This window comes from Cervus elaphus, chromosome 32, assembly GCF_910594005.1.
Source record: "Cervus elaphus chromosome 32, mCerEla1.1, whole genome shotgun sequence".
Taxonomy (NCBI): domain Eukaryota; kingdom Metazoa; phylum Chordata; class Mammalia; order Artiodactyla; family Cervidae; genus Cervus; species Cervus elaphus.
This window is the reverse complement of record NC_057846.1, coordinates 23667491-23692319: the sequence shown is the minus strand read 5'-3', so window position 1 is coordinate 23692319 and position 24829 is coordinate 23667491. Positions and strand designations below refer to the sequence as shown.

At 38.3% G+C, this 24829-nt stretch overlaps 1 protein-coding gene across 16 annotated transcripts in view; it reads left to right on the top strand.

Annotated features, from left to right (window-relative positions):
- Positions 1 to 17182, top strand: part of SORBS2 (sorbin and SH3 domain containing 2) — a 205151-nt gene extending 187969 nt beyond the window's left edge. For 5 of the 16 annotated variants that reach the window (XM_043893772.1, XM_043893770.1, XM_043893768.1 and 2 more), the window contains 4 exons: positions 8684 to 8733; positions 12500 to 12606; positions 14952 to 15085; positions 15172 to 17182. In XM_043893772.1, coding sequence (XP_043749707.1) covers positions 8684 to 8733; positions 12500 to 12606; positions 14952 to 15013 — 219 coding nt within the window. In that variant the 3' untranslated portion in view covers positions 15014 to 15085; positions 15172 to 17182. Of the gene's footprint in view, positions 1 to 2914; positions 3826 to 8683; positions 8734 to 12499; positions 12607 to 14951; positions 15086 to 15171 lie in introns of those variants that run through there. The other 11 variants (XM_043893756.1, XM_043893754.1, XM_043893762.1 and 8 more) reach the window with 9 other exon arrangements.
- The last annotated feature ends 7647 nt before the right edge of the window (positions 17183 to 24829 follow it).

Sequence of the window (24829 nt, the reverse complement as noted above, 5' to 3'; positions counted from 1 at the left end):
GGAAATTTTTAAAATAATAATAATTCTTTAGATAAGGTCTAAGACTAAGAATTTGCCTTGTGTGTGTGTGTGTGTGTGTGGTTTTCTTTTAGAGCCAAAATATTTATTCCTTGCCTTTCCCTACCTGTTCTTCAGCCTTTATGATTAGCGAATAAGTGGGCAAGTTAACTTGAGAATTGGAGTTCTCTAATTTAAAGAGATGGAACACTCACCCTTGTAGTGTCAAGGAAAAAACCAGAATTTAAACAGGTTTATTCTCCTGCAAGAACCAAGCTCATCTCATACATTCTTTATGTCTCAGTTCATAGAATGATATGAGACCATTGAGATACTCATAGTAACTATGTTTTCAAAGAATACTTAAATAATTAATTCCAGAAAAATTAAGTTATTTTTCTTTTATCTCATATTTGAGAGCATATGTTAATTTTAATCCCCTATTGAGTTTTTTGAGGCTCTTATAAGTCAATTTTTTTATTCATAGAAAGAATACAAATCAACTGAATTTATGCTTGTAAGTGTAGATACAAATTGAACCAACTACAAATTTTAGACCACTATTATGGTTTAATCCACATCTGACAAAGTAAAAATTGATGTGAATCCTTTAAGAAGGCTTCCTAGTTCTCTTGTTTCAAGAATGTTGAAAATTATGCTCGTTACAAAGAAGAAAAGTAACCTAGCACTAAAAGCAAAGAGAAAATAAAATTGCAATAATGTTTTAGTAGGCATAGTGTAGTATGCATGAAATCATTATTACATTTTTATTAACATTCATCAACCACTATTTTACCTAACCCATATTAATTTAATGCAGTTTTATTCTTCTAAAGTATTTTCTGAGATAATATAAGTCTGTCACATGCAATGCAAAATCATTTGTAAAAGTTGCCACCACTTTATAGATGACAGAAGACTGAAATGTAAATATAAATTATGATTTTGATATATAAATCAGAATCCAACATTTTCTCTAGTCTTTGAGCATCTTTTTGAAAATAATATTTTTTTGCAAAAAAGAATTATTATAATCCTCAGCTTTGATGTAAGTTGAACTTCCAATTCTATGTAAAACTCTTTTGTAAAAATTCATGTAGCCCATGGATTCAAACTGCAGTGGAAGTGCTTTGTAAAGAGATAGAAAGACTCTTCATTTTTTTTTTCCCAAGAAACTCAGTTATTGCAGTACCATAAAGAAGTCTCCTCACCCTAAAGCCATCCTAGCAGAAGGTGATCCCCTTGGACACAGTTTCCAACATGAAATTAAGCCCTGATTCCTCCTAATATGTTCAGATGATCTTTCCAGCTGTTTATCCACATCATTCCAGTGCTACTTTTTTTTTTTCTATGACTCTTGATGTTTATAGAAACCTCATATTAGTCAAGATTAGAGCAGCTGCAGTGCCAGAAAACTCAAAATAATTAGGTAGAAGTATATATGTCTTATGCATAAATGGAGGGCATCTAGGATTGGAATGTTGCTCCACATTGATCAGGAGATTCCATTTTATTTCTGCAAATCACCATGCTCAGTGAAAAGCTTCCAGTTGTTGGTCCAAAGTGGCTGCAGCAGCTCCAACAGTCCCTTCCTCAAACCAGCTAGCAGGAAGGAGAAAAGAGGAGGGGAGCTTATACCTTCTTTCTTGAAGGACATTTGCTGGTAATTGCACAGATCCCATCTGTCAGAACTTGTCACATGAGCACATCTAGATACAAGGAAGGCTGGAAAATAGACTTTATTCTGAATGGCCATGTGCCTACCTGACATTCAGGATTCCATTACTGGGATGACAAAGAAGAGAATGGATGCTGGATAATGTGAAGCATTCTCTGCTCCAAGACTTAAAGAAAAGTACCTGATGCATTTCATCCCCAGAGACTGAAGATAGGGGGCCAATCATTACTAATTATTATGAAATTTGAGAAAACCACATGCTTTTATTTAAAAGTCCTTTAGTCCTGCTAAAATTCCCATAGTATAGTATGTGTTAATCACTCAGTCATATCCAACTCTTGTGATCCCATGGGCTGCAGCCCTCCAGGCTCTTCTGTCTATGGAATTCTCCAGGAAAGAATCCTGGAGTGTGTTGCCATTCTCTTCTCCAGGGAAGCTCTCCAAGGCATCTTTCCAACCCAGGGATCAAACCCTGGTCTCTTGCATTGTGGGCAATTCTTTACCATCTGAGCCAACAGGGAAGCCCAAAGTTCCCATAAGCCAAATCAAATACTAGACAACACACTGCTAGGTTCAGTCCATGAATGGACAGAAAATCAGACAAGCACACAAGAAAGGTTAGCTTTTTCACTGTTGTATTAAAAAAAATGTTACTTTGAAGGAACATCAAAACAGTCACAAGGTGTTTGGCAATAGAAGAGTATTCTGAATTTAATTATATTTCACCATTTCCTCCAGAAAAGCCATATTTTCTTTGTATGTGTCTTACTAGAAAATTTGCCTTTGACAAATGATTGACACCATCTATGAAATCTGATGGATATTAAGTGAAATGTCCCTGGATCTTACCTTGGATCTATTCAAACAAACACATAGAAAACAGGTCAGATCTGAGAGTCTCTTGAAACCAATTGTTAAGCATTTCAATAGACATAAACTTCTTGCAGGTGCTCTTAGCCATGCACATGGCATTCAGACATCTTCCCTACACCCATTTCCCTCCATAAATGTCACTCTGCTCTGCCCATGAGTTCCTTGTTAAGGCAGCAACTGATGCTTGTGCAGTGAAAACTCTGGGCCTCCAGGCGAGCTGCCTGCAGACTGTTAACCTTCTGGCTCTGTTATCCGGGAGTTTGGCATGCTGTGTGTGCATGGGGGGCACAAAAAAGAAACCAGAAAGCTCCTCTGAAGGCTGGATAATGAAGACAAGAACTAATCAACTTCTTATGGCTTTTCCAGGCTGATTTTAAAAGCGAGCTATTTGTCCTGGGTAAGCCTCCGCGTAGCCCAGTGATGTCCAGGAGGACCTCCGGCTCCCCTGTCAGAGGGCTCGGCGGTCCCCACAGGGTAGGGTCAGAACGCCCCGTCTTGAGCCAGGCTCCCAGCCACCCCTCCGCCCTCGGTGGGCTGGCTCTTCCTTAGTTGTCATTGCTGTGCTTTGCCAGGGAAGTAGGACTGGACGTACCCTTGAAAGGAGATGATCTATTGATGATGAACAGCTACGAAGTCAGATCAACACGGAAATCCTATCCTGCACCTGTAGGCAATGTGCTTCTCTTTTATGTGTGTGTGCAAGCCTTCCAAAAGCCAAAAAGACATGTCCCAATTCTCTGTACACAAAAGGGCGTGGTACATGCCTCCATCTCGTGTAAATCACTGCTCTTCCATCACTACTTTTAGTGCAAAGAATAAAGCTGCTGCCAATCACATACTGAACTTACACCCTTCCAGGCATGTTTGCTTCTGGGTTGTTCAGTTTACTGGGATTTCCTTTAATCCATGATCCTTGTTGTAAAGTATCTTCTTGCTCTGCTGGCATGTGCTGAATTCACTTCACGACCCTTTCAAGCCAACGCTGCTTCTCTGGGCTCCAGGGTCTCCCAGGCTCTTGAGAGCTTTGAATGAACTTAAAGGTCAGATTACGTTCCCTTTGACTACTTAGTTCTGTAGCATCAACAGCCCTTGAAAATAAACTGATTCTACCTGGTGCCATCAGTTCTGAGAATGTCAGAGGAGGAGTTTGAGAATTTTCATCTCTGCATAAGTCAGTCCTTTCCCATTTCTCTTTTGATGGATGCTGGTTCAATCTCACATGTTTCATCACATGATGAAGTTGTGGTTCTGCAGGCTTTTAAGGGCTTGATGGCAAAGATTTCCTTTTCTGTTTTTTAGAAATATAGATACTTCTCTGTGTTTAGGCCATTTTTGTGCTTTTTTGCTTTGCATAATAAGTCCTGATTTTGCTTCTGAGGCAGAGATTTGTTGTTGCCATAGAGAATGAGGAATGTTGACTAGGAAAAAAGTCTCATGGAAGGGCTTTCCAGAGCCAAAACAAAAAGAAAACATTTTCCAAAATTAATACGGCCCATCCATAAACCTCCTTGGGTCAGTGAGATGGTATGCTTTGGGTCACCTTAACTTTTTTCTTTGCCAGATTTTTACATTATGTGCTTATATGTTCTACATGTTTGTATGAAACACAAATATTCTTTAGATTTATGAAAAATTGTGTTTTTGCAATTTAAAAATAAATATTAAAATAATTGTATAATGTAAGAAAGAAAAATACATCTATAAACATAAACATGGTACTGTTATTAAGAGAATTTCATCTAATTCTGCTTGGAAAGTACCACACCTAACATTTTCTGGGGGAAAAAAAAAAAGAACTCTAGAACAGCTTTTAGCTCTTTCCAAGATTTTTCCACATTAGTATTTAAAGTAATGGTCAATGTTTATGTAAGAATTATCTAATTTTAGGACAAACTTATTATCTGAACTAAAAAAGTATATATTTTACTGATACCAGAGATTCTAGGATATATCAAACCAGCTTTCTTATGAGCAGTGGTTTGTAGTTGGTTCTGGCTTTGAAATTAGTATGTGTTTAAAACCTGTCTCTCTTGTATCTGCTCTTGACATCCCTAAAAAAATAGCTACACTAGGAGAGAAAAAAAAGATTGCTACATTGTCAAGGAAAAAGCTAATATTTATGATTCTACAAAAATATCATGTTTCATTGAATTTTCTAATTTTTATTGTGCTCTTAAGACTCATTAAGGAAATATAAATACAACATAATTCTCACTTAAAATTTCCAGCACACTGACTGTCATCTGTTAACTTCCTTTAACAAAACTATCCTTTAAAACTCGCAGCTCATATGAGCTTCTTGAATGTCACTAATGTATCTGGTTCTGTATTTATCACAAAACCGCTAAGAAGTTATGAGTAATAGAAATGCCTGAGCAGATAGTGAAAATGCAAATGAACACAGGCCAAAAATACTGGTGGCTAAAGGCTGATCCTTTCTCAGAATTTAAAATCTGAGACAGGTCAGAAACACAGATGAATATCTATTCCACATCAGTCTGTGGTCTTTAAAATAGCCTTTCAAAATGACTCCAGGCTGAAGGAACTTGGTGAGAGCTGTCCAAGGGCATTAACACTTTTTAACATGTTGCTGTCATTATTCACCATTAGGCGGCAATAGAGTGCAGACACAGGTCTTTGCCTCAAGCTTTGCGCCCAGTTACAACATCAGGAGGGGAAAAGCAAAAGACAGTCTCCCACAATAGTTCAGTTGAGTATCCACACAGAACATAAACACTTGCCTAAAGGAAGAAATTAAGATGTGACTTTAATAAGACCACACTATCTATTCCATCATAGTCATCTTTAATCCAATATAGAGAGTCAAAATTATAATTCAGATCCTTCTTACCTGTCTGTGGTATTAAGAAATTTTCTTTGGGCTTTGGTTTACTGATCTGAAAAATGAAGTTTCATTATTGTTTTAAAAGTAATTGCTTTTATGTGACGGAGACACTTGGAAATTAACCAACATCAGTTGTCACAGCTCTCTGACAACTGAATGGGTAACAAGGGAAAGACATCTGTGGAAATGTGGATTCCTTTATGGATTCCCTAAGGGGGACATGACCTAAACCATCATCATGTCTGACTCCTGATTTAAGCAATAAGGAAACTGAGGTGCATATCAAAGGTCATACAGTTAGTCACTGCCAACACCAGAAAGACACAAGTGTGCCCTCACAAGTATCTATACTGCTCACTCCTCTGTTGACCAAATACTTTTAAAATAAATTATTTCAGTTGGTGTAACTGGTCATTTTTCCTCCAAACTGGTTCCCAAGTATCCATATTCACATGGAGAGGAGTCCTATCAAAGGTAACCTCAGAAAAATTCTAAAACTCTCTGTTATAATAGATACACAACTTCTCTGCTAATAAAAGCCATGATAAATCCTGGCCTGAGTATGTGAACAGTATAGAAAACCAGTGGTTCAGGAAAAAAAAAAAAAGTGGGGGTGGGTCCTTTCAAGGATATGAAGGAAGTATTGGGAAAGATTGGTTAAAAAACAAGGATGTTACTGGCTGACACACCCAGGAACACGAATTATTAAGACATAGAGGCCTCTGGAATTAAGGTAGCCGCTTGGTTCTTACAAAAGCCTGACTTTCATAATTAGCAAAGAGATGGTTCATTTAAATGATTTAGGAGATGAGTTGAATTAAAGAAATTAAACTAGTAGAACTATAATGACAATAATGGAAAAGTGCTATATGGGTTTTAATAAGTAAATTTTTTTTATATTAACAATATGATTTTAAAGTTGTATTCACCTTTTTACATAGGGAGCAATGAAATTAGACCAACCAGTTTTACCAAGCACTGATGCCATGATGTAGAAGTGAAACTTTTACTCAACTCAAAACTATTAGAATGGTTTAAAAGTGTGAAAATAGGCATGACATTTTTAGAGCACAATGAAATATATTTTACAAAACATTTTCTCTTAAAGCAAGAACATATACTATTTTCTTAATTATAAGTTTGTTATGCACTGCAAATGGCTCTATGATTTTGTGTGTGTGTGCAAATTAGTAGCTATCTTGGTATGAAATTTGAAATATGGCATTTTAGATGTTTTTAAGTTACATTTTTAAATGTAGTATTTTTGAGTAACTAATACAAGCATTTTCAATATCATGTGACTTGAATGCATAATCTTTGGCCTGAAATCTTACTCCTGGAAATGTGTTCTAAGGAATAGCTCAAAAGAAGAAAATATCTCTTTGTATAAAAATGTTTATAGCTTTGAAATATATGATAGTGAAAAAGGCAAGATCAATCTTAATTTCAAAAGCAAAAAAGAGAGAGAGATGACTAAGACAATCAAAAAGGATATATATACATATGTGAGGGAACATTATTCTGCAGTGATTTAAAATGAAAAAGAAGACTGAGAAAAGGAGACTGGAAATTATTACAAAATATAAATAGCAATTGATAAATACAAATATTATTTCTGCAGAAAAGTATATATATATATGATATATATATACATATGTATATATATATGTAATATATCATATATATATGACTGAATGAAAACTTGAAGAAATGTAGGCTTAAGAATGACTTAACTTTACCTCTTCGTTTAATTAAATTGATTTAGTCTTAATCAATCTTAAAATAGTATATTTATAATTTTAATAATAAATACATTGTTAGTTATTTTATATTTATGTACAGGCTAAGTATTATACTCTTCAGCCATACATGTGTCCAACAATTTTTATCCACTCTTTAATCTTACACTTATATATTCCATGCATAGACTGTTGAGTGAAATTTCTAAGAATACAGCTGGTAAATAGTAGTTTCCAATTACTATTAATTGAAAGCTTGAAGTTTTAGTAGTCTAGTAACAAGCACCTAGTCTTCTATGCTAGACAGACAGCTTGGATGGGAAGGAAGTGGATAAAGAATGCAGGAAGGGAGCAGCTTATAGACTCTTAGACTGAAAGAAACCCAAAGTCACCCTCCATTCTTGAACCAGTGGGGTTTGATGGACAGTTTGCAGGGGGGAATTCCCAGTCTCTCAGTTATCCATTTATAACTCCAGGATCCAGGTACTGATCCTGAAGTCTAATGTCAGGGATCTAAACTCTAGTCATCAATAAGGAATCACTTTTATAATTGCCATGCAATTTGTCATTCAGATTCTGATTTATCTCATTTTTACCATGTAGCCATCATTTATAAAAGAATGGTTTTGAAGTGTGTTGTGAATGAACTGTGATGCATTCCCCCCCCCGCCCCCGCAAAAGGTAACATTTAGACAGTTGGTATAAATGACATTGCGTTTCCATATTCAAGAAATGTGTTAACTTTCATTCATTGAAGTATTTATGTGGATATATGGGATTCAAAGGCTTGTCATTTCCAATATTATAAGTATCTATTACAGATACTGGTCTTGATGCTTAGTTTAAAAAGAAAGGAAACTCTTTTGAGAGTTCAGTGCACTGGGAATTTCTACCAGTATTTCTCTTCTCAGGTAAAATGTTATGTGTTACCTGGATATTGTTTGTTACATGCAATTTAAAACTCTCTGTTTTCTGTTTTTAAAAATGCATGTGTTTCCTCCACATTGAGAACAGAGAGTGTTAATTCAAATGTAGCATGGCATGTCTGCCTCTTGACATGTTCCTCTGTACCGTATGTGAAAATGTTGTCTGTGAAGGAAAAGTATATTAGAATGAATGTGGATACTTTGCCGTTAAGACTACATGTGGTTTATTTTTTGCTTGTTTGAGAAAACGCTGAAGAATAAGGTTGAATGAAGATGTCCAAACTCCCCAGTCTAGTTATTTGGTGTCTATGTTCTTGCCATGTTCCTGGCCTTTGAAAAATCAATGGGACTGAGCCCTGAGTCTTCCTTAAAGCTTGAGCAGACAAGATTGCAGATATGTTCAAACATTTGAACTTTGGTTATTTCTACTTAATTTAAAGCACCCTTCAAAATATTTTAATTATGAATCCTATAGAAACCCTTTATTTGGTTTTTCTTTTCTTCCTCTTGGTTTTTTACAACAGGAAATATTAAATGTCAAGAAAAGTGCCATGCCATTATCCAAATTATCTTTTAATTAGTACCAGTTTAAGCATTGATTACATTGAAAATCATTTCATTTCAGCCACAGCGTCCTGTGTTTACTCATGAAAACATTCAAGGTGGGGGGGAACCGTAAGTATTCTTCTTATCTTCTAAATTTGAGACTAACCTTGACCGGCATAATGGACCACTGATGTACCATAAGCGAGGATGGTACAACTTTGCACATGAAAGAGACCAGAGTAACTAACATGAGATAAGACCTCCCAGATTAAGAGTGATTGGAATAACTTCCATCTTTCACAACAGAGAACAGAAGCTACTTTTGAAAAAAATCCATGATTTTGCAAAGATTGATTTATGCACTAGAAAAACCTTCCAATGCTGCAGTGATTCCTAAGATTTATGAATCTGTCTCTCTCCTTGTGCTACTCAGCATGTAGATTCTAGTAACTGCAGCCTTAAGACACTGAAAATGTTCTAACATTGTTTTTACACATATTTGAAAAGCAAGAGAATGTCAAAGTAGACCTACAGTGATAAGTTAGTGACATAATTACAAAGTTCCAGAATGTTGGAAATGTCATGCATTGTCAGTTACGTGATGTTTACTACCCAGAGGGCCAGGAAAATGCCTGTTAACACTTTCTTTCAAATCCCCACCTCCTTTCTGATACTAAGTCAAATCAAACCTGAAGGTGTCACATGCTGTCTTTAAGGTTGCCTTTCTGCTCCATTTTGCCCAAGAGAGACATTCAGAGGTTATCCACTTCCTGTTGGCTCTTGCCTCTGAGTCAGGAGTGAGCCGGCTGGGAAGGAGCATTTACAGGACTAAACCTTGTCGGGCTGACCTGAGTCCGCACACACAGTGCGCCCCCTGCCGGCTGGCCAAGCTCCATTCCCCAGTTCAGTTCAGGCGCTCAGTCCGACTTTGACCCCATGGACTTCATGCCAGGCTGGAGCACAGCAAACCAGCAGAGCCTCGTGACCTCCCAGCCATCAGTCCCTCCTCACTGCTCACATATCTGGTGTTTAGCGAAAAGCTCAGGCCTCAGAAACCATCTCTCAAACCCATCATTGGGTACAGCTAGAAAGAAATTTTTGTTAATGAAGAGGTTTGGAGGAACAGATCATTTAAAATTTCATTTAGTTTGGAAAAAAAGTTTATAACTCATAATTCTAAAGGTTGACTTTGTGTTCTTTTTTACACAGTTGACTATGAGATGAATCACAGAGAATAAATCCAAGACTGATTAGGTTTACTGCACTGCATCATCAATGCATTGTATTAGCAGCTTTTAATCAACTTAGGAATTAGGATATAGGTGATGTTACATTTTCATGTCATATGGAGTTAATACTCACACGTGTTTATGAGCTCACAGGTGGGAGGCACATTTTCGGTGCCCTGCTTTGAACATTATAAAAGTTCTTTATTAAGTTTCTATTTGATTACAATGCCAAGGATAGGTTGTTGTTCAGTCGCTCAGTGGTGTCCGACTGTTTGCAACCCCATGGACTGCAGGGTGTCACTTAATCTCTCTCATTTAAGAAATAGGTTTTGATTGAAAATAGGAACAAAATGTTATCATGTCACTCCAATTCAGAAGTATGGTTAAAATATGTTACAGAAAGAGCTGCAAGTTATAGACAGAGTTTCATGATTGGCCGACCATTTCCTGTTTTAAAGACAAATTTCTTTTTGAGGCATCCTGACCCCACCACCATCGTTCATCTCACCAACACATCCTTCAAAATAGCATTTTTTTTTTTAATTGTAATTCGACTGCATTTCCTGTCGTGCAACACTGATTTTGAAGCCAACAGAGGCAGGAGGATTTCTGAAAGGTTTGTTTATGTTTCCATGAAACTTCCAATTTTCTTCGCTTTTTTTTTTTTTTTTTTGGTGGTCTAATTAAACCAGAATGGTAAGTAAACTTTGACAAGCACACTGGTTTTCATCATGTTAAAGTGAAGGAGGAGTTCGTGCCAGTTTTTTTTTTTTTCACTCTAGGGACCTTGAGATTCTTCAAGCAGCTGGGATTTATGGCCTTAAATAGGCCTATTTCTGAGAGTGGTTGGAGATGGGCCTGGGTGAAGGCTGAAGGCTGAAGAGCTTAGAGATCTAGCATTTCCCAAAGTGAGAGATGCAATGTATATCCATAGATTTAGCAGCCCAGGAATGCCTTTCTCTCTCAAATGTGAGACCGGAAAAGGAACGGCAGTGAAACTAACTTCCCCCAGGGATGGACAAAAGATACCATTCCTTCACCTGAGCATCTTCAAATCGAACAACAAAATAATCTGACTCCTCCAATCAGGGCTCACCCCATGCAAACATCCAAATTAAGGAATGTTGGTACTCAAGACCTCCCTGTCTATTTTGCCATTGCTCTAGGATTTAGGCTATCTTTCTTAGCCCTTCCCCACAACCAGAATCCTTTCTCCATAGAAGACCTCAAAACCCCAAGTGGCTAATAAGGTTTACCTGGAGAAAAAAATGTTAACAGGGGAAGAAATCTCTAACAGTGGAATTTCAGGCTTTGCTCTCAGGCTAGAGAAGATAATGTTTTCTAGTTCAGGCTGTTAGACACCACATCTTATCAGGTCTTTCCCCAGTACACCCTCCCCCAGTCCAGCTTTATCCAGACTCATTCCTTCCCCAGTCGGAAAAAGTTCAGGGAAGCCAATACAGCCTGTCTCTGATTTGTCACATGACATTTGAGTTCAGGTGAGAGAATAGTTTTGTTCTACCAAAGGATGATTCTCTTGACTAAAGTAATCAAAATAAATCATTCTTGTTCCTGAGCAATATCCAATATTATCAACCTTTTAAAGTTAGCTTGAAAAAATCCAAAGTGCCATGAAATGTGGTTTTTATTTCCTACTTTGGCAAAATTACATTAACTGTTAAGAAGAACAGCAGAAAAAATTCATTAAAAAAAAATCCCCCTCACAATACTGGTATTATTTTAGTAGTAATATGACATTTTCATGTTAACTGCATATCAAATGCGTCCTGACCCTCTAAACTGCTAGAATTGGTATCCTTCCAAAATGCCAGTCCATATTAGTATGCATGCTATTTTATTACCCAAAATTCTCTGAGTTTATTACTGATTGATGCCACCAAAATATATGCTCTCAAAGAATTCAAAGAAAGAAAGAAAAGTGGCAGCATTCTATCAGTAATACTTTTACATACAGTTGTTTCAAGAGAGAGTTTTTACATTAAGAACAACTTTTCTAGGACCCATTTTAAAAAAGAACTTATGTCTCTAAATCTACTGCCTGAGACAACCACTTACACTGATGCAAACTATGAAATTAAACTATTTTAAAGACTTCCTCCCAGTAAAAAAAAAAAAAAAAACTTCTCTTTTATAGTAATTTCCACATAGCAATATAAAAGCTTTACCTGAGACATTTTGTACATCTTGATTTAGAATCATTTGAAAATTCCACTTGCAAGTTGCAGTTCCTTGCTCCTGAATATGACTAGTTAAAACTATAATTCCTTCTTGTTTTATATAGCTGAAAAGTACACATACCACTTCTATTATATTCTGTATTATTATTTAATGTCCAAATTATCACTATCTATGAATGTGCAATTGAAGTGCAGGTCAAATTTATAAATGTTAAAATGTTTTAATACAACTCATGGATAGAATCTTCCATAAATTTTCCTCATTGTGAGTTCTGAGATGCTGTTAGAGTGGTCTAATTCTTATGAAAGCTTAACTACCTCTACTTACTTTACAATCTTACCAAAGACTTATACTACCCTAATTAATATGTCAAGGATAGGTTCAAAGTAAAATAAATATTATATTCTTTCGGTAGTTTCATAGAGGTGCAAAAAAAATTTTTAACACATGCATTTGTCTTGTTTAAGGTTTCAGGCTCTGTATAACTATACTCCTAGGAATGAAGATGAGCTGGAGCTCAGAGAAAGTGATGTCATTGATGTGATGGAAAAATGTGATGATGGATGGTTTGTGGGTATGTGTACATTTCCTTTCAGGCATTTGGCCATTTTATAATTTGCTTATGTTTGCTCCCGTGCATGGTTGGAGGTGATAGTCAAGCTTTCTTGGATTTCCTAATGCCTTTGATCTTTCATACGTCCATATGCATTAATGTAATCCTAGGGCAACTGCATTTTGAATACAGTTTAGTATTACTGCTTCAGGTATATGTGGTTTCCTGCTGGTTTTATTTCCAAGTCAACTGAAAGAAGAAAATTTCTCTAAATAGCACCAACCAGTAAAGGCTGAGATCTGAGAACAACAATGAGCTGTCCCTTAGACGAGAAACACGAATGTTCTATTCAGCAGAGAATGCTGGTCATCAGCAGTGAGGGTCTACTCTGAGAAAAGAGATGAAATGAACAACTCATGCATGACTAGGTCTGTTGGAGGTGCCCTTGGTTGTTGCTCAGTCACTCAGTCATGTCCGACTCTTTGCGACCCCGTGGACTACAGCACGCCAGGCTTCCCGGTCCTTCACTATCTCCCAGAGCTCGCTCAAACTCATGTCACTGAGTCGATGATGCCATCCAAGCATCTCATCCTCTGTCGTCCCCTTCTCCTCCTGTCCTCAATCTTTCCCCGCATCAGGGTCTTTTCCAATAAGTCAGCTCTTCACATTAGGTGGCCAAAGTATTGGAGCTTCAGCTTCACATCAGTCCTTCTGATGAAGACTCGGGGTTGATTTCCTTTAGGATTGACTGGTTTGATCTCCTTGTTGTCCAAGGGATTCTCAGGAGACTTCTCTAGCATCACAGTTCAAAAGCCATCGATTCTTAGGCACTCAGCCTTCTTTATCGCCCAACTCTCACAGCTACTGGAAAGACCTTAACTTTGACTAGAGGAACCTTTGTTGGCAAAGTGAGGTCTCTCCTTTTTAATACACTGTCTAGGTTTGTCATAGCTTTCTTAAGGTCCACTGATCCACCTTAGCTTCAATATGTGGTCCAAGTAGAGAGAAGTTCCATTCTTACCACATACAAAACAGCCCCATTCTTACCATCTTGAAAGAAAACTAGAGGTTTTCTGAGAAAATTTTTGTAGATAAGAGTATCATATACTAAGTCACAGAGGAAAGAGATGAAAAGGAAACAGATGTAGGAAGATGAAGGATACAACTGCTGGAGGTATGAAGGCTTTCTGTAGACAGGCCAGCTGTCGGGAAATAAAGGAACAAAGGCCACATTAGCAGCCACAAGCCTCTGCCTCTGTTTATATTAATTCTCCACTGAGAAGAAGAGTAAAATGGCTTACCTGCACAGGGATAAAGAAGATCAGTCATCAAACCAGAACAGTAAGCTCTAGAGGGTAAATGAGAAAGGGAAGTACAGAGACTGTGTTCACTCTATGTGAGCTGGAAAACCTAAGGAAGAATTTGATACACTTGCTCTTCCCAAAAGCTTCAAAAGAATTATGATATTTGAATCCAAAAGCTATCATCATGATGGTCCTTTATGCATTTGGTTTTACTCCTTATATTAGAAACATCCCCAGTGTTTGCCTGTGGTCTGCCTTTTTTTCTTTAGTGACTTAGTAAGTTGTTCAAATATTCTACATTTTGTGAAGGACCCTAGCAGGGCTATTTGTAAATGAATGCTGTGGTATTTAGCATGATCTATGAAATAACAAAACAGGGTGGTGATGGCATCCCTGATAAAGCCTTCGTGTTACACTGTGCTAAGGAGCCGTGACAGACCTCCTGCTCACAGAACCAAGCCTTGCTGTGGGCCTTTTCCAGTCCATCCTATCCCACGGCCAGCCCCATCTTTATTGAGAAGATTGTACCCACATGCATTTCCTCTTCCGCTCCTCACTCCTGTCTAGCAGCCTCAGTGATGGAGCCCCATCATACTCAAGTGTCCTTGTTCTTAAAAACCCACCTCCTCAGCAAGATTGTCTCTCCCCTCAGACCAAGAGGCTGAGCTTTTCTCTTTAGCCTGGTGTGATGGGAGCAGTTGGATGGCATCACTGACTCGATGGACATGAGTTTGAGCAAGCTCTGGGAGTTGGTGATGGACAGGGAAGCCTGGTGTGCTGTAGTCCATGGGATCGCAGAGAGTCTGACATGACTGAGCAACTGAACTGAACTCAATTAAACTGATGGGAGTGCAGTCTTTAAGCTTAAGAAGTGATGAAGACATCGGGCAGTAGAGATTAGACTGCTGACTTTGTTGTCCCATCCCTTCAATGAGTCTCTCTTCTTTTCCAAACTCTGAGGGCTTGCTCTCTTAGTGAGTTTTCAAGCCCACTTGAACTGATGAACTGATATCTCATGGTTGTTACCCCCCGCCCCATTTCATTTATCATTTCTGTTTTCAGGAACCTCTAGAAGAACCAAATTCTTTGGTACTTTTCCCGGAAACTATGTCAAGAGGCTGTGAATCACTCTCCTGGTTATTTATGCCGCATTTCAGCAGCACATCTGCATAACCTTGCCTGAGAGGCCCCGCAGGCCCTAACCCTAACCCTAACCCTAACCCCAACCCCAACCCTAACCCCAACCCCTAACCCTAACCCTAACCCTAACCCTAACCCTAACCCTCCTGCTGTAATGCCGCCCAGCTTCCAACAGGAGTCACCCACTATCACCATCTCCACCTGCCACCACACCACCAGCAACTGAACTGCCACGCCCTGGGGAAGATGGGCGGATTAGCCTCCACGTGAAAGTGCATATTCCTGCTTTCTGCTCTAAACTTGGAAAAGTGGATGTGTGGCATCAGAAAGAAAACCCTATGCTTAATAAGGGTTGAGCAGTTGAGGCAAAAAAATAAGTGTCTCAAGGAGGCTCCCTGGTCCACTTTGGAAGCTGTTCTCCCTTCAGGCAACCAGAAGATTGTCTCTTACTACTTGCTGTGGTTCACATTTTCACCTTCTTAGCTTGGCGGTATATTTTCCTTTCACGAGTTTGCCTAGTGTCCTGGTTTACACGATATGACAACTGTACTTCAACTATTGTTTGCCTGCACTTATTTGTTGTAAAATGCACAGTGATTACAAAATCTAAAGCAAGAGTAGGAAAGTTAATTCGAATGAGTGTGATTTTGTTGAATTGAATGTGAGTTTCCAATAGGAGTCTTTTCCTGCAGGTTTTCTTTTTGTACTTTTTAGAAGTGCAAACAGTAAGTGAATAAGAGCCTTTGGTAATAATCATGAGAATATAAGAGGTTTAGCTAGACTACAAAAAAAAAATAACTATTGTGTTGTAAAGTTGCATTGCTATTTTATATTAAAATGTAATAATCAGCATCATGAACAATGAGCTCTTAGTGTTTTATTTATCTGATAAAAGTTAAATAAAAGCAGTGTTAGTGACAGGGGCAACGAATTATTCTAACATAGACACTTGAAAATATGTGTAAGCAATATTCATAGGTAAGATTTCACTGTGTGTACACATACACATCTGAGATTGTATGAGAACAGACAATCCATATGCTATGTTGTACGTTTTATGGAAATGTAGAAGAATCTCACACATTATTTTATAGAAATAGAGTACTTTGGAAGCATCACAAGTATTAAGGTTGGTTTTAGTAAGGATTATGATCAATACAATTATTTTTACTATGATAATTATTTTTCTTCTCTGGAACTCAGAATCCTGGCTACATTTGAGGACAGGAATATGTTGAGCCTGATTTTCCTGGTGTGTGTAAACAATTTCCTCGGAATACATTAGGCACTTTTTAGAGACAATGTTAAATCATTCAGGTTATATTTTCTGCCCTGAAATAGAAACCTACGAGATGATATTGGGACCTGAAAGATTTAATGTGGTTAACAGTGCCTGAATTACGCATACCCCGAGAACTAGCTTTGTATTTCTTATGACTTTGCATAAGAACTATTCATATTTGGATCTTCAGCACCTTATAGATAAAACTTTTTACAGCATTTCTTCTGTGGACAGTGATTGATCTTTTCACAATGTACGTAGACTCTAGAATTTTGTACATACATTTGCTCTTTTTTTTGTACAGACTATTTAGTTGTTGAGAAGACAGGGGAATTTCCTAATTTGGTCTTTATCCTTCATTTAAACTAAGCTAAAACACCTTCAACAGATCATCCTTTACATCTCCCAGAAATCATTATTATGACTCGACAGTGCGATTCTGTAAGATAGCACTTAGCAAAAGTTTATGAATATAAGATTTTAGCAGCCAAACTAAAATGTATATAAACACTGATTATAGAGGAATTTCACTAGGAAGAAGGTAAAGAAACATCTTTGAGTAGCCTACCTTGATTATTGTCAAGTTCACAGCCAGCTTTATATTTTAAAGGCTTTGGGTTTGAAATTAGGTCAACTGCATGCAGCTTTGCTGACAAATGAATAATTACCTTTGATGCCATTTATGAGAGAAGACTTCAATATCTGTTGCCTGTCATACTTAAGAAAAATTAATGTTTCTACTCTCTGTATCTGATTTTAAAAGGAAAAATATTCATACCAAGCTTTTAGGTAATTGACTTCAAATTCTTACAAGCAAAGGTCATTGTGTTTTTCTTGAATAGACATCTAATAAATTTTGCTTGGACATATACTTCAGCTTTTCTTCTTGACATTTATCCTTACATGAATTGTGTACTTTATTCCAACCTGTTAGATAAACTCGGATAAAATGCATTTGCTCTGTGCTCTCTTGACACACAAATGGAGAAAAGATGCATTTGGATCAGCTCAGAGAAGAAATATTTTTTAAAACCATCACCAAAGCTCCTTTGGCTAAAGATTGTCCTTCAGCTAAAACAACACATTTTAAAATATTTCTGCCTCAAAAATAGCTATTTTTCTAAGGAGAAGTTAATTACAAGAAGTTGTAAGCACTTTACAAATTCAACTATCTTCAGTTCAACATCCTTGCCCCTTTATCACCATTGGCATGGCAAACTGTTAATACTCACAAGCGCTCAATGAATCTCAAACTAGGTGTTGCCATGGGGTGTCATTCCTTTACCTCAACAGATAGTAAGCAGCTAGCTCTCCCACTTGGATACTTTCTAATAAACTGGAGTCCTTTCAGGCTCTATGTGCTTCAGCCCTCTTCCAGATCTATCACTCACATACTCAGAAACACGGACGTTCCTCTGTTGGCAATTTAGTTATCAATGTTGTCTTATCATGTAGCTTCACCTCAACACCCACCCTGATCCCCTCTATTCCACTGGGCAGTTTCCCCCATGTATTAGCTTTCCACAAAGGTATGTTCCCATTGTAGGACGAATTATTTTTATTATTCTTTTAGTCCCTGGTTTTGTGAGGACATTTATGGGTAATTTAACCAGGTGAATCTGATCAAACACAGGATGCTGTTGGTGAACTTTCTGCAAGAGAATCTGCCAAATGATCAGCATGCTAAATATATAAATCTGGGATTATAAAACCACGTGCATCAAAATCCGGACTTCCTTGTCCCACTGGAGAATTTTATCATCTGTGATTCTCTGCAGAATCTGTTGAGATGCAGCAGCAATTCTGTCAAAGCCCAAGCTCAAGAATGCCTAAACAGGGACTTCCCTGGGGGTCCTGTGGTTCTTAACCAGTGATAGACATCTGCGCTTTCAGTGCAGGAGGCATGGGTTTGATCCCTGGTCGGGGATCCTGTATGCCACATGCGACAGGAGAAAAAAAAAAAAAAAGAATGAAAATAGTACAAAGAATCCCTAAACAGCTTTACATTTTGCCCAGACGTCTGACACAGCCATGCCAACACTGCTGTCAGATCCAGACTGGCCGTAACCAGCGTTCAGCCCTCCTGCTGTGCTTCCTCACTGTGGATGCCAGAACTCTGGGTCAAATGCTGAATTATTTTTTTGCTCCAAAACTGATGCTTAGTGACCTATTTTACTTAATTTTATGTCAATGCATGATCATCAACGAAATTCCTCATTTATGCCATTAATGGTTGCCTTGGTAGGTAGAATAGGATCCATTTTGTTGTGAAACCAACACAACAAGCCCCGTAGAGCACTGTCTCTACTCGTCAGCCTCAGTGGGCTGTGGACTCACACCCGTGTACCAACTGGCCAGCCGGGTCAGGGGAAGGAAAGCAGAAAGGGACCCTCTGATATCTGCCAAATTTTAATCCCTCCTTTGCACAAAGGGGGTGGGGATGAATACAAATAGGCATGTCCACTTCTTATTTGATAAGAAGCAGGAAGAACCTGATAGAGGGTCTGTTTCCATGATGATCCACACTTGATCTCTGTGTGTAGGTGGTCAATTTGTGTGGCCTGATCATTTCTTCCTACTGTTTTCCTGATTTCAGCCACAAATGGATCAGATAAAATAAGCACTTTGTCAGCTTCCAAAAGCCTATTTACAGATTGAATTATTTCATCTTACTTTCCAGATTGTAGCCCTCCAATTATTGTTTATTAATTAGCAATAATGATTTCAAATTATTTACTCATCATGGATGATTGGGTTAGAGCACAAGTAGAGACCGGCATTAGTTGTAGAGAGTCTACAACAAGAAACTGTAATCTATGGCCTGTGGACCAAATTCAGCCTGCTGCCTGTGTCTATTTGGTCTGCAAGTTAAGCACGGTTTGTACAGATGAACATGGGCAATCGATCTGATGATAAGGAGCATTGACTTTGAGCCCCAATTGAGTCAAATGTTGTCTCCCCAGAAAAAGAATCCCTTTCTTTTCACTGGTAGGTCTATATTGGAGAACCTTTATCCTGTTATTATATTTGGATTTCATCAATTCAAAATTGGTAGAAATTAGTTTTCTCTCTGAAATGTAAATATGTACATAATATCCTCAATCTTGCCTCCTGACCCACAAAACCTGAAATACTTGCTCTCTGTCCCTTTATAGAAAAGAAAAAAAAAACCTGTGAACCCCTGATCTATTTGAATTGTCAGTCACAAACCTGGAAACCAACTAGAGAGAAAGGAATGCTGAATGTCTGCTATATACCAGACTGTCATTTACAAGCATTCTGTGTCTTTTATCCTCACAACAGATCTAAGAGGAAATCTTCTCTGTGCCCATTTTATAGATGAGGACACTGAGGCTATGAGAAGTTAATACAAAATATGCAATGAAAGCTGAATTCAGACTCTGGGGTCTATCTACCAAGCTTGTACTCCTTCTTCTGAGCCAGCTGAGCCTGGTGCTAAACACTTTTGATCAGATCATGTGCACTCAAGAGTCAAACAGCTACATCCACCCAGCTCCCTCCCTCTCTATCACTTCCCTCTCGCAAACTCTGCCATCATCAACAGCTAGCCACTCACAGCAGCATCAAGCTGTGCCCAAGACGACAAGAAAGAGGTGTCTGCTTTTGCCCACCACCATAGTGTTTCCCTGAGGAAAGCTAATTTGGGTTTCTAAAAGTACACAGTAACCAGTGAGGCTATAACTTCAATTACTGGCATGTCTCAGCTGAGCATGGGCCTGCCCGTGAGCTGTGATTCACGAAGGTCCTGAAGGCTGACAGTGAGTCACATCAGCAGCTGATGGTGCTCAGGGAGATGCTTAGTACTGTGAGGCCATTTGGAGAAGAGCAAGGCCAGCATGCTCTAAGAACATGGTGTGCTCATTGGACCTCTTTTCAATAAACAAAGCCCCAGGATAAGCTAGCCATTCTCTGCTGGATGACACTCTGAGTGACTGAGAGCCTTAGCTCACGGCTAAATTCAGCCCCGCCATGGCTCAGGAAAGTTCCATCTGAGCTCATGCACGTACATATATCTTGACCCAAAAAACTTTCAGTACAAGACAGAAATCTGCCTAGCGAATCTTCACCTGTTCCTTTGGGGTTTCTTGTTTCATTCTTTTCCCTAAAATACGATGGGTGACTCAGTTGTCCTAGTGTCTTCCAAAAATAAGCGCCACTGAAAACAAAACTCTGGTTACCATTAACAACACCCGTGGGTGAGTGTCAACTCGCACTGATCAGACAGAAAGCTTGAGAATGACTTTGCAAACATTTTTGTCTTTTTTAATTTATAAGCAAAATGTGTATTGTAGGAAAAATTAGAAAATATAAATGAGCAGAAAGAAAAAACACTGAATCACTAAGGATCTCATTTAGGGTAAAGATTATCATTTGGAACATATCCCTCCATAATGTTTTCCTGCACATGTGTATTAGCCTGTTGTGTGTGTGTGCATATGTGTGTGTGTGTGTGAAAAAATGGAATCATACTGAACATATCAGTTTACATTTAACATTGAACAGGACTCTGAAATAAATAAACCATGCTTCAATTCAACCTTACCAAGGTTTACAAAACCAGTGAGAAAAAGTCAAAGTCAACCCCAGAATTCATGAAAATAATGAACACAAAGCCGAGGCAAGAACTACAGAATTACCACTAGGCTAGAAAATCTGCTGCAATCCAAGGAACTGGTAGATGAAAGAAAAAAAAGACAAAGAGAGAAAAGGAATAATATTTATTATCTCCCTGCCATAAGCCATCACATGCATTAGGCATTTTTATAGCTAAGGGGGTGGCTAGAGGAAGAGAGAGCTTAAAATGAGAAATGTATGAACTACAGAGGAGTTGGATATGACATACAAACTGTCCTGGGAGTTAGCTGAGTGCACAAGTTTTGAATCAAAACTGAGAGAACAGGTAATAATTTATTTTGAAAGTAGATATATTCCAGAAAAGTTAGATCTAAAACATGTTCATAATGCACTAGCACAGTGCTTCTCACCAAGAGCAATTTTGTCCCTCTCCGAGGGGACATCAGGCAATGTATGAAGACAATTTTGGTTGTCACAAATGGGGGTGCTATTGGCTCCAGAAGTTGTTGACTGGATACTCATGAAATACCAGTGTTTCTCCTGAGGGTGTAAGTACTCATAATGCCATGATGAGGTATAAGCTCAAGAGTTTACAGATAATATTTATCCTAGAGAAATTCCCTCAGACAAAATGGCAAGGAATCAACATACCTTTTCTAAAGACTCACTCACTATTTAACCACGTCAACTAAAACTGGTCTCAAGATTAGACTGGTATAAATATTGGCTTTATTGGGTCTCTAATGCAATGTCAACCCATAGTACTCTTTCTACTGCCATTGCTCAAAACCACTAGTCTATATTTGAGCCTCTGCCCCTGGATTTTCTTCTGCAGATGAGCTTTCATACAAGGAATAGGATATCAAGACCACACATTCAAGGCATCCTGGCTTGAAGATTCCTGACTGCAAGCTGTCAAAATATCAACTAACCTCCCCAGGGGCCTGAGACCCAGGGCTCTGACATGGCCAGACTCGACTCCTGTTGATCATTCCACTGGGCTCGTTTTGGGACTCATTATCGATAGAAGATATTTAACTCAAAACAAAACAAATACATAGTCATAGAGCTATTCAGAACATGTGTGTGTCACCATAGGCCAGACCTGGGACATAAGGCTTGATTACTTTTTAAAATTTTTCTGAAGCATAGTCGATGTACAGTATTATGTTCATTTCGGGTGTACAACCTAGTGATCTGACAAACACACTAAAAGATGACCACCACAACAAGCTTAGTAACTATTCATCACCTTCAAAATTATTATGGTATTATTGTCTGTATTACAGTATTACTATCTGCTACATACTACATCCTTGTGACTTATTATGTACTGAAAATTTGCAACTATTAATCTCCTTTACCTATTACGCCCTGTCCCCTCTCCTTCTCCCCATCAGCAACACTTCATCTGTTCTCTGTGTCTACAAGTCTGGTTTTTATTTGTTCATTGTTTTGGTTTTTTTTGTTTGTTTGTTTTGTTTTTTAGACTCTAAATGTAAGTGAGATCTTGTGGTATTCTTCTTTCTCTGTCTAATTTCACTTGGCATAATATCCTCTGGATCCATCCATGTCATCACAAATAGCACAAATTTCATTCTTGCTATGGCTGAGTAATCTTCCATTGCATATTTACACTGCATCTTCTTTATGCATTTGTCTGTCAGTGAACACCTAGGTTGCTTCCAGGTCTTGGATACTGTAAATAATGCTGCAATGAACATGCGGGTGTGGATATCTTTCCAAATTACTGTTGTTTTATTCAGGTAAATACCTAGAAGTGGAATTGCTGGATTATATGGTAGTTTTATTTTTTAATAATTTTGAGGAACTTCCATACTGTTTCCCACAGTGGCTGCACTGACTTACCTTCCCACCAACAGTGCACAAAAGTTCCCTTTTCTCTACACCCTCACCAACGCTTGTTATTTCCTGGCTTTTCGATAACCATTCTGACAGGTGTGATGTGATACCTCATTGTGGTTTCGATTTGCATCTCCCTAATGTTGAGTGATGTTGAACATCTTTTCATGTGTCTGTTGACCATCTGTAGGCTTACTTTGCTAGTAAGAAAATCCCTCCTTCGAAGTCTGCTCCTGTACAAACCAGGCAGTTGTTAGATAGCTTATCAGAGTTGCTGATAGCATAAGCTTCTGCCTAGAATTACTGGCATTTTCCCCCAACTCATCAGCTAAGAAAGATAGTTACTGGTGGACAGAAATGAGTTGGAACTAGCAAGTTGATCTTTGACCTATTCCCTAAGAAAAACACTGGTACTATTTGTTCAAAGTATTTACAGTGAAGCCCCTAAAATATCATCTTCTCTCCCTTTCCCTTCCTTCTTTCTTCTAATGGAGGAATCTCAAAATGCTTATGAACTCTGATCTACTGCTATCTCGACTTCCCACTACCACCACCACCACCCCCCCACAACAAACAGTTAGCCTTTGGTCAGCTGTCAGACGATATGACAACAAGCTTAACAGACATCTGCCCCTGGATTAATGGGCTTGGTATTTCTTTCACTATTAAAGATAAATCACTAGACAGCTGTATTGAAAACCACAGCACACTTCTCAACACTGATGACGCATAGATGAGATGACCTGCTTTTTAAATGGGGTCATGAATAATCTTCCTACTTCAGGAGCTATTTTTCCCGGCAAGAAAAGATTTAAATAAGCAACAAGGAACATGGTGTAAACTTCAAATTCAAACGTGGCAACTTTTTGACTCTGCAGGTGCTGATAATGGCATATTTTTTGAGGATCATTCTGAAATTCAGGATTAACCAAAAGAAAAAGTATAAGAGAATGAATGCCTTGCTTTGCCAACACAAATCAGTAAAACAGTATGAAAAGGACATCGTTCAAATTCAGACTCGCTTAGGTTTCTAAGGAAGTTGCCCTGAACTGGTGACAAATTCAGTTAGCTTGTAAATGGATACAATTTTTAAAAATCACATAGAGCTTATCTGAGAAGTAAATGAGATTAAAATATACAGGCAAAATTGAACACACAGTTGACCCTAAATAAAGGTTAGTTTCTTGTCCTTCCTTTCCTTTTGAAGTTACCATTTTGGCTGATTATAATTAGCAGCGAATATTTGGATTTACTTGTAGATACACCTCTTGGCTGCACTACTAAGTTTCAGAGTCTAGATGTTTGAAGAAGACAGTCAGAATATAGCATTAAAAAACATTTTAAATCAATAATATTTAAAGCATATTTTGTATAAAACAAAAAACTGTCATATAAGCTAATCGTTCTTAAGAAGGAAATGACATAAAAACAGAGTTAAAAGCTAGAAACAGAAAAATAACAGAGCAGGAAATGTGGATAAAGTGCTACCAACCATGAGTTACTCAGACAGTTCCAACACAGAGATCTAGTCCATCTGCAGAAACCCTAGTGGGACTGGGGGTGATGGACATACAACCAGACTAGACGTCTAGAACAGCACTATGGAGCCTGAACTCTGTCCTCATGTGATCTGTGACACTGAAAGTTATTGGAATGGCCAAAAGGTCAATGTCCTCATTGATAAAATGAAGAAAATCAATGGAATGATTGAGTTCCTTTCATTTCTGAGCTGTCCATGAAGTCTTTACAGAAAACGTTTCCCCAAAGAATCATTCATCAGGATAAAAACGCTTGGTCCTTCAGGCGAGCCTCCCCTCCTAGGCTTCCTTCCCAGGTGAATGGGAAGAAGGAGCGTTTAACATCCTCACGATGGTGGGAAAGATCCAGTGTCTGGGAGAGGATGTCCTCTACCTCTTCTAGTCTCCAGGGCTGGGTCCCTTGTCCCCTGGGTGTCCCCTGGCCCTCGGGGCTGAAATCTGAGCATGGTGTGGCTAGCGATCTGATCTGCCTTGGTTTGCTCCAGATGGTCACTTCCTGGCTGACTCAGGCTTGTGTTAGC